This window comes from Palaemon carinicauda, chromosome 10 (assembly GCF_036898095.1).
Source record: "Palaemon carinicauda isolate YSFRI2023 chromosome 10, ASM3689809v2, whole genome shotgun sequence".
NCBI lineage: Eukaryota > Metazoa > Arthropoda > Malacostraca > Decapoda > Palaemonidae > Palaemon > Palaemon carinicauda.
Genome location: NC_090734.1, coordinates 150,762,589 through 150,773,311, shown reverse-complemented (window position 1 = coordinate 150,773,311; position 10,723 = coordinate 150,762,589). Strand labels below are relative to the sequence as shown.

The 10,723-nt window shown below is 34.5% G+C and overlaps 1 protein-coding gene and 1 pseudogene across 1 annotated transcript; one reads left to right on the top strand and one right to left on the bottom strand.

Moving 5' to 3' along the window:
• Nucleotides 1-4,418: 4,418 nt before the first annotated feature.
• Nucleotides 4,419-6,954, bottom strand: LOC137648323 (uncharacterized; annotated as a pseudogene).
• Nucleotides 6,955-8,168: 1,214 nt separating this feature from the next.
• On the top strand, nt 8,169-9,263 carry LOC137648321 (uncharacterized). Its single transcript, XM_068381247.1, has one exon. It carries the CDS (start codon nt 8,169-8,171, stop codon nt 9,261-9,263), a length of 1,095 nt encoding a protein of 364 aa, XP_068237348.1.
• Nucleotides 9,264-10,723: the final 1,460 nt, after the last annotated feature.

Here is a 10,723-nt window from a genome sequence, read left to right as displayed (position 1 = left end):
TATTTATATATTGATATTTTATACTGGTATACATGCGGTGAAGGAATTAGGGGCTGCCCAACGGGAAGAGCCCGTGTCTTACACAAGGTAAGCCAATGTATACAGTCAGTCACAGGTGAATGACCCCGGCGCTTGGCTTCAGTCAGTCAATACAAGCTCAGTGACTGTTTTACGTCCAGCGTTGCCAACAGTAGTTCTTTTGATAAACTCGGCGTCACCTGATGCAATATACAGCTTCCAGACGTACCCCTAGCTTCCCGTGAAGTTTCCCGGAAATAATGAAGCCAATTGTACGTTCCTATGGTTGATTGTCCAAAAAAGCGTTTGACTGAAAATCAAAACTTCATGATTATTCAAGAGCTGTTGCCATATTTACTTATGCCAAATCGTTATCTCCATGGGAAATGGTTAATAATCTGATAGATATGGCATTTTTTAACCGGTTAGTTTCATAAAAAACAAGCCAGTTTCATGGGGAAACTGGTAGCTCTTCAAACCATGTCAAGTCTCATCTCGTGATAACCAAATCAAAATGGTTGTTTATACCCAAGAAGGCTTTTGGGAACTTACAAAGAAGCTGGGTCTACAAACATGAAATTCCCCTGAACTTTGAAGATTACGTTAGGGACTATCAAAAACGTCTCGGTCGGTAAGGGTGAGCTATGAATACTTGAGGGCGCACCTTCGTGCGTTCGTCAAGAAGACTTAAAACTTTTCTATCAGTTGTTCTCGCCTACGTATCGAATATGGGGTTCGAGGCAGTTCAGACTATTTTTCTTACAAGTTATTTTTAAGGTCTTGTAACTTCGTTACTATTCTTTCTGCTTCATTGGTGTTGGTCATAGTAAAAAAAAAATCATTGATAACGATGGCTCTTTATTGTTTCATTTTGAAGACTTCATATAGAATTTTTATTTTCTCTCCTGTATATATATATATATATATATAAACATGGGCTATTATATTTGTATATGTATTTAGATAGGTATATATTGTATACACGTGTATATATATATATATATATATTAAATATTTATATTTATATATATATCTATACAGATACTGTATATTTGTGCATATATATGCATATATATATATATATATATGTAGTAGGTTGGCCAGGGCACCAGCCACCCGTTGAGATACTACCACCAGAGAGTTGTGGGTCTTTTGACTGGTCAGACAGTTCTTCATTTGATCCTTCTCTCTGGTTACGGTTCACTTTTTCTTTGCCTACACATACTCTGAATAGTATGGCTTATTCTTTATAGATTCTCCGCTGTCCTCATACACCTGACAACAATGAGATTACCAGACAATTCTTCTTTACCCAGGGGGTTAACGACTGCACACTATTCTATCTAATTTCTCATGTTTTTGTTTTATTAAAGTTTATGTAGTTTATGTAGGGAATATTTATTTCAATGTTGTTACGGTTCTTAAAATATTTGATTTTTTCTCGTTTCCTTTCCTCATTGGGCTATTTTCCCTGTTGGGTCCCCTGGGCTTATAGCATCTTGCTTTTCCATCTAGGGTCGTGGCTTAGCAAGTAATAATATATATATATATATATATATATACATATATATATATATATATATATTTATTTTTATGTATACATATGTACATATATACATTCTATATATATGTATATATGTATATATATATATATATATATATAGTGTTTACTTACTCTGAAATTTATTCATGGACATTTCAAAGTTTATATGTTTAAAACATCATCCATGAAACTACACTATAACACATAGTCCACTTAATGTTTTTTTTTTCTTTCCTTGGGAGGTACCGCTACAAAAACGTATCATATCTTAAGATTCCCAGCCATTATATAGAATGGGGGTTGACATTTGCACACACAGACGTCTCCTGAATTTGTATTGGTGAATACACCTTCGGTTACTTTTTTTGACATCCTTGGCCCAGAGCTTAGGTAACGCTTTCACCTTCCAATGGTCTCTATACGTAATGCTGGACGGACGGAGCTGTACCTCAACCGGCCTTGGGTATGCAGTTTTGGGTGTTTACGTATTGGGCAAGTTCAGGAAGAATCACATACGTATTTGTGTTTTGTAACCAAACCCCCCCCCCTCTCTCTCTCTCTCTCTCTCTCTCTCTCTCTCATATATATATATATATATATATATCTTTCTATCTATCTATCTATATATATGTATATATATATATTATATATATGTATATATGCACAGACATATATATATATAGATATATATATATATATATATATATATAATTTATACACACACACTGGTTTTGGGAGTATAGTTAGTGCATTCACTCAGGTGAGGATTTTAACCGATGTATTATTCATTATTTTTCAAAGGAAAGTTGAATAAATAGCAATGTATATTTGAGTCAGTTTTGTGTGTGTATATATATATATATATATACACATATATATATGTGTGTATATATGTATATTATATATATATAGATATACTCTACATATGTATATATATACTCTAAATGTGTGTATATATATATATATATATATATGTGTGTGTGTGTACTTATATGAATTGTATTGTACTAAATTAGTACGTTTTGATTACGTGCCTTAAGGAATGCAGTGCATTATTAAAGTATATTCATAGAACAACCATATTTTAGAACGACTTCCCCCCCCCCCCACTTCCTTTATTCCGTTTGTTCAGTAGTTAATTTAATAATATACCTACTTCATCATACAGTAGTTGCATACGGTGTTCATTACATCATATTAGTTTTGATATTTTCCAGAATATTCATTGAAAGTCATCCTTAATTGAAAAGCAAGTTGCCTAACAAATTAATTTACCATGATGGTAATTTTCCATAAATTTGATACTCAAAATAATTTCAAATTGCTTTTTAAATCAGTGTTTTTTTTTTTTTTTTTTTCTTTTTTTTTCTTTTTTTTTTTTTTTTTATAAGGGTGTCCTGTGGTCAGTTGAATGGTTATAAGTAAATTTCATCTCGAAAATTTGAGTACTTTTTGTAATATGTAGATTTTTTTTTTTTTTGGTTACATGTAATACAAACCTATTACCTTTAATGAGAGTTTAACATTGGCGAAGCTTTTCAACCAAGTAAACGTAGTTGGTCGCTGGTTGGGGAATAAATCTCGCCAACCCGACAGGCAAGTCAAGATCCGCTTTGACTTCGGTCGCAGTCGAGTGCATACGTACCCTGCTTCGCTCGGTGACTTGATTCACGAAATTATTAATTGCTTTACCTTTTTCTTTTCATTGTATGACTGCGTGTTTGGTTGTGATATCTGCCCCTTAGCCAGAGATGCGGCTTTGCCCTGGCGAAGAAGGCTGATATGTGAACCCCAATGTGCTTTGGGGTTTTTGCTGGGGGCAACACTGTTCAACAGGGGCTTGGAGAGACTGAATGTCTGGATGATCCTGGAGGCTCCCAAGTGTCTGGATGACCCTGGTGGCTCCCAAGTGGCCACAAGTCGAATGGTTCACCAGTGTTGCCAGATCGGTTTGCCTAGAATTCCCCGAAAATCCTGTCAAAATTTCCCCAAAACCTTAAAAAATTCTCCATTTCCCAATAATTCTTATAACCAATGGGTAAGAGAAATTATATACCTTATTAAAATAGAAAGAACACTTACAAATAAAGGAAAAATATTCTAATATAGAAAAATTATACACAATAATATTCAAAATTAAAATTGTGAAATGATATTGGACAACACTGATCAGTAGGTCTAACTAGGTTTCACTGGGGTTTAATTTGTTAGTCAGTTCACAAACAACATCTCGTATATGTATATATGCATTGCTTTCATTTGTATGGTATTTCAGATGCAGCTCACCAAGCTCTACTCAGTCACTTTCATCTGTATATGTCATCCTTTTTCGGAAGTTCCTACGAATGGTGGGAAAATTCCCCAGATTCCCTAAATAATTTGTTCATAAAACTAAAATTCGCCAAATTTCAACCTAATTTCCTCATTTCCCCATCATGAACCCAAATTCCCCGAATCTGGGGGGAAATTCCCCGAATCTGGGGGAAATTCCCCATATATGGCAACATTGGAGTTCACTGACCTGCTGCAGGGTTACCGCTTTTCTACTTAACACTGTGGAGTACTGAGTGTTGCCATCACAGCTGGCATAAATTCGTAGCTGCTGGTGACGTCAAAATTTCCCTTCGTTTTCTATTCCAGCATGATTGGTGATATCAATTCCAATACACAATCAACTATTGTAAAGTAGCGAGTAAAATATAGAGTTAAATAATTATACTTAACCATATACTATCATTAACCGATGAATATTACAAAACCAGTAACCCTTTTCCTAATAACATAAATGGTAATATCATAATATGAATAACTCTAATAAAAAAATCACCTAATATTTCTTCCTTTCAAAGTGCTTTAATTAATTGTCTGGCTTGTTGAGCCCATCGTTATCTCCATCATATTCGTAATCACTTGTAACGTGGCCGTGTATGAAATGGAATTCTGATATTATGAGAGTATGAATACCATTGTAATTATCTCCTTCACTATTGTCCTTGCTATCAAAATAACTGGACCTCCTGGTTTTCCTCTTGTTCCACATTTTAATGTCACACCATGAATAATCCATTTCCTAATAATTTTTTTATATATATAACTATTACTGAGTGATGTTGAAACGGTGGGTGCATCGTATACTAGTGGCCTAGTCTTCATAAAGAAGGCAGCACGTGATGATGTTGCGTTGCAATCTGATGTCAGGTGAGATTATTAACCGGTTAATCAAAGTTCCCGCTGGATCAGGCGTTCGCTCTCTAAACTGCAAATTTGGAGAGAGAGAGAGAGAGAGAGAGAGAGAGAGAGAGAGAGAGAGAGAGAGGAGAGAGAGAGAGAGAGAGAGAGAGAGAGGTTGACTGTAACAGAAAAAGTAAGGGGGAGACTGCGCTAAATACTTGAAGGGCATGCAGAATTCACCATTTGTATTATAATTGACAACTTTATTTTACTGAACACAGCAACTATATGCTGTTTACACATCTTAATAACTGTGTTAGTGTTATTTAGTAACAAAATTAGTACGTACCCCAAAATCAAACAATGTTTGAAGTATGTACTCTATATAGTACATACAGCATATACAAAACAAAACAACTTCAAATAAACTTGAAAAATTTAATCTCCATTTTTATACTTAATACTTATTTCCAATATACAAAATATTCATTAAATTTTCTGATGGTTGTAAGTTCTAGCAACACCCCTGTTCTTTTACAGATTCAGAAATATATGTGAGCGCTTTAATTGAGTCAATACTAAGGCTGTTTCTTACATCTGTTTTAATGAGGTTTAATTTTGAAAACAATCTTTCTGCATCTGTATTTGTTACAGGTAAAGCCAATATATTCTGAGCAAATGTGGCGACACTTTTGAACAAATATGTATTATCAAATTTATAGGACCCAAGTTTTAGGTAGAAAACAGGTTTGTAAGTTTGTGGAGTGATGTCTAAGGTATGAGAGTGCTGTCAAGGTGTCTCCATTCGTTGTCTAGGGTTTGCAGATCACCATCATACAGTCGAGGTACCTTTGCGACAAGAGGGGCGAGGGATGGCATTACATATCTAGTGGTTGGATCTAAAACCTTTTCTTGATTAAACAGTGTAGCCATTTCCCAAAGATCATCCTGTAACTGGAACCTCTTTTTTTTATTTCTTCACACAGCTTTATCATGAACAATCTACATCTCCTGATATCAGCCACCATATCTACGTTTTTATAGTCTTCCTCTTTTTGCAGTAGCGTATGAACTGAATCCCCTAAATAAATGTTGCTGAGTGGTATATGGTTCACTTTCTGGCTTGGATCAAAATGTACTAATTTTGGTTTGTTGATAATTTCCCTACGACAGAAATATTGGATAGTATTTTTTATAAAGCCTGTTAACATGAAAATGAACTAAATATATTGTTGGTGTCTCCCTTTGAGAAAGAAGATTGAAATTATTGCAAAAAGGCAAAATAAAGTTTAAAACATTTAAATATACATAGATTGAGGTATCGTTAAGATCATTTACTATTAGGTTAATGGACCTAAGCTTCTCCACTCCTTCTATACTTACAAAGTACTGCTTCAAAGCCTCCCACTGCTCCAAGACCCTTTCAACTGCTTGGTGGAGACTTATCCATCGCTTCGGTGATACATGAAGAAGTTTGTTGGGTTTTAGAGAGAAAAGTTTCTGAAATTGCAGAAATTCATATTTAAGTTTGGCACTGTGAGAAAAGTGAGTGTAAATGTTCCTCAGCAAGTCCTCGCACTGCCTAAGAAGCCCTTTGGAAGCCTCTGAGGCACAAAGATGTATGGAATGGCAAATGCACTTGAAAATTTTTAGGTCTTGAAGGTGTTGCCTCAACCTGTTGGACAGAGAGTTGTATGCCCCCATTATATTTGAGGCTCCATCCGCTGCCAAACCTACCAATTATTTAATGGAATTTTATTTGAGTTTAAGATGTCCATAATCATTTCAAATAATGACTCTCCACTGGAGCCTACATTTGAGGAATGGTTTTCATATACATTAATCAAATATAGCAACCTGGTCTTAATAGTTCCTCCATGTGAATCAAAATATTTCACAAGCACTGACAAACATTTGGTGGTACTCACATCAATTGTCTCGTCTATCACTAATGAAAATTTATTCCTAAGCTGTGAGACAACATCATCATGAATTTTATTACCAAATTGCTTAACCATTTCGCTGCACTTTGTTCTTTTCAAGTGCAGGGATTGTTCTATTTCAGAGTCGGGAAACATGTTCCTGCACAGTTCAGTGAAACGGTCCTCCAAAAGAAATGGGAGGTTATGTTCTGCGATGAAGCAAAGCATCAAAATCTTTGCTATTGCAATAGACCGATCCAAATCCTGGTGGTGTGGAGGACGAACATTTTCTCTAGCCATGTTAGCACCATGAATTTTGCTCTCCTGGAAGAGGAGGGATGTCGTATTCAAACAAAATTAATTCTAAGAATACAAATTTTTGTTTTATTATCGTAAGTGGCAAGTATGAATTACCAAGTTTTATAAAATCTTGGCCACTACGTTGCTAAACCATGCAATGATTCTATAATAACAAATACCTAATATTGAGTTAACTGTGCCCTCTCCTGGGTAACAGTCCATAACTTTACAATGCCGTCACTCATGATTTTTAAGGGAATTTTGATGCCACGCATCATAATATACGATACTATATATATATGTATATATATATATATATATATATATATATATATATATATATATATATATATATATATATATATATATATATATATATATATATATGCTTACCATGTGCCTCATTATTGTGATTAGTCCAGCATCAAATGTTTTCTGACATTTATTACAAAATGCCTTGGTGTCGTCACCATCCACTCTGGACAACCAAGGCTGAAAATCCCTCTGTCTGAGCTACTCCCCTCTCAGCTTCCGCTTATTCGACATAGCACTATTACCGAAAAGGAAAAAAATAATTTTGTTTTCAATCTGGAGTAGTTATACCCACTTTTGTTATGTTTCATAAGCACACAACATATACATTTTTTTTTCAGGGGTGCACTTTAAATTTTCTCTTTTCACTATGAATACGTTAAAAACAGGCCGCATTTTACTATCACCGATTAATACTTACCAACTAGTAAGAAGTGGATGTTGGTAACCTTAAAGACCTATATACCAACTACGTGGGGTAGACCGATACTCCTTTCACCAACAAAACAGTTGAGGACTTAAGTTCCCTCATTGGCTGTGCTATGTTATCACTTCTCACCTTGTAGTGTTACACATTATTTTGTTGTATTATTATCCTGTAGGATTATGAAACCCTACAGTATTTAAATAAAATATTTTTATTAAAAACGTAAACTCCTGGCGAGGGGAAATAAGCTTTATTTCAAAAGTAGATCTTTATTCGATATGACGGGGAATTATCCACGTCATATTATAACCAAAAGTTACACCGATTTCACGTATTTAGCATTATTTTGATGAATTTATATTAATCAATATATGTTACCATCTTTTTTTCATATCTTTCTTCCTTTTCATGCACTGATTCATGCCTCAAGTGAAGGACTGCGGATGTAGAAAAAATTTCTACAGTCAGTTGCCAGATGTCACAACAGAAGAAGCAACAACCAAGAACCGTGACAAATTTAGATGATTTTGACAAGAGCGTTTTGCGTAGAACAGTTTTAGACTTTTATGCAAGGAAGGAAGTTCCAACGCTTGACTCAATAACAGCTGAATTAAAAGAAAATATTGAGTTTAAAGGTTCCAGGGATTCTGTTCACAAAGTTCTTCATGAAATTGGCTTTCGGTACAGCAAAGTTAATGGAAGAAAATTTCTACTGGAGAGAAAAGATGTAGCCTCAGCCAGAACTAAGTTTTTAAGAGAAATGAAAGCATTAAAAACCAGTGGCTATAAATCCTTTGTATACTTGGACGAGACTTGGATTAACCAAAACCATACCGTTGGGAAATGTTGGATTGACATCAATTCAGAAAATGCCACCGGTATTAAACCCCCTACTGGGAAAGGTAGTCGGTTAATCGTTCTTCATGCTGGGACCGAACGCGGGTTTGTTCCAAACTGTGAACTTGTTTTCCAGTCTAAAAACGATGGCGATTACCACAAACAAATGAATCATACTGTATTCAAGGAGTGGTTCATTTCACAATTGATTCCCAATATACCGCCATCATCGATCATAGTGATGGACAATGCATCCTATCACTCTTTCCAAATTGATAAACCGCCTACGACATCCGATAGAAAAGCTGTAATTAAAGACTGGCTTATCGAGAAAGGAGAAACCCCCGGAGACGATCTCTTGAAGGATGATCTGCTTGCTATGGTAAAACAGCATACGTCAAGATGGCCACGCAAGTACGAAATTGACATTATTGCGAGTAAGCACGGCCACAAAGTGGTAAGACTTCCTCCATATCATTGTCAATATAACCCAATTGAATTAATATGGAGCCAAGTCAAACAGTATGTGGCAAAGAAAAATAATTTTAAAATGTCGGACCTCAAATCTCTTATAAGTGAAGCGTTACAGCAAGTAACACCGGAAAATTGGAAAAATGCAGTTAACCATGCAGAGACTCTTCAAAGGGATGACACTTCAAGAGATTTAGCCATCGACAATTTTGTTGATTCTTTTGTTATAAATCTAGAATCATCTGATGAAGAGGAATTATAATGAATAGTACCCATTTTTTGTTTATTGCACTGAAATCATTAATGTTTTTCTTTCATTTTCAATGTAAATATCCATTCATTCTTTTCTTTCTTTTGTGATGTAAATATTCATTCAGTTTTTAATTAATTTGTAATGTAGCCTACATTTTTTTTTCATTATTAATGTAAACATTAATTTAGCTTCCAAAATAATTTAGTTATACAAATAAAAAAATGTTACATATTTTTAATATAAAAGATGTGCAGAAATAAATCTCTATAATCCTGGCATTCTTGTGTATCGTTATCAGTATAACATTCATGACTCAAAACTATCATCTATTTGTTTTGATAAATCCTTACAAAGACTATGAAACACAAATTGATATTTTCATCAGGTATGACACTCAAGCAAAAGTATCTTATATTTTGAAGATAAAAACGTGCCAAACCTAAAACAAAATATTCAAAGTAAATTGCAAAGCTAGAACAAAGTCCATAGAAAGAAGGCATGAGAATATAAAAAGAAAGTGTATCGGATACTCTTAATGAAGATAATTGGGCGTCTATACTACGTATAGATAATATATTTAATTGTTGTCGATAATTCTGTGTAACCCATGTATCTTTATGACACTATTTCAGTTTACCTGCCTAAATTTACACAGGATCTCTCTCTCTCTCTCTCTCTCTCTCTCTCTCTCTCTCTCTCTCTCTCTCTCTCACACACACACACACACACACACACACACACACACACATACATATATATATATATATATATATATATATATATATATATATATATATATTATATATATATATATATATATATATGCGTAAAAATCACAGGAAAACGTGATGCTCAGATGCAGAAGAACCACAGGGAAAATGAAAATACAGAATATACACTTGAGTCCTGACTAGTTTCGTGATACTTCCTCAGAGGACTTCAAATTGCACGGCCCGCATTAACCACCCAGCAAGAACCTAGGTCAACGTGAAGATTGTTCTGCCTGTCTGCCACCAGCTCTTTTCGTTGATACAAAATCTAACGCCCGTTTTCGGTTCGCTGAGGAAGTATCACGAAACTAGTCAGGACTCAAGTGTATATTCTGTATTTTCATTTTCCCTGTGGTTCTTCTGCATATATATATATATATATATATATATATATATATATATATGTATATATATATATATATATATATATATATATATATATATATATATATATATATATATATATATATATATATAACAAATGGTAGAGCCTCCACGAGATGGAATTTGTGAGTGTAGGTAGATAAATTCACACATACGAGTTGATTAGAGAATGCGGAAACTCAGTAGTATGGGATAATCCCTAGAAAGGTCCAGTATATTGCCCCAGGAGACATTCGAGCGCAGGGATTAAAAAGGGTAAACAGGAGCGGTAGGCCTTTAAACACTCCAGAGAAGGACATTTGGCAACGTAGGAGA

Coding starts and splice junctions, on each gene's coding strand:
- LOC137648321 (XM_068381247.1), top strand. CDS start 8,169: ATGTCACAACAGAAGAAGCAACAACCAAGAACCGTGACAAATTTAGAT.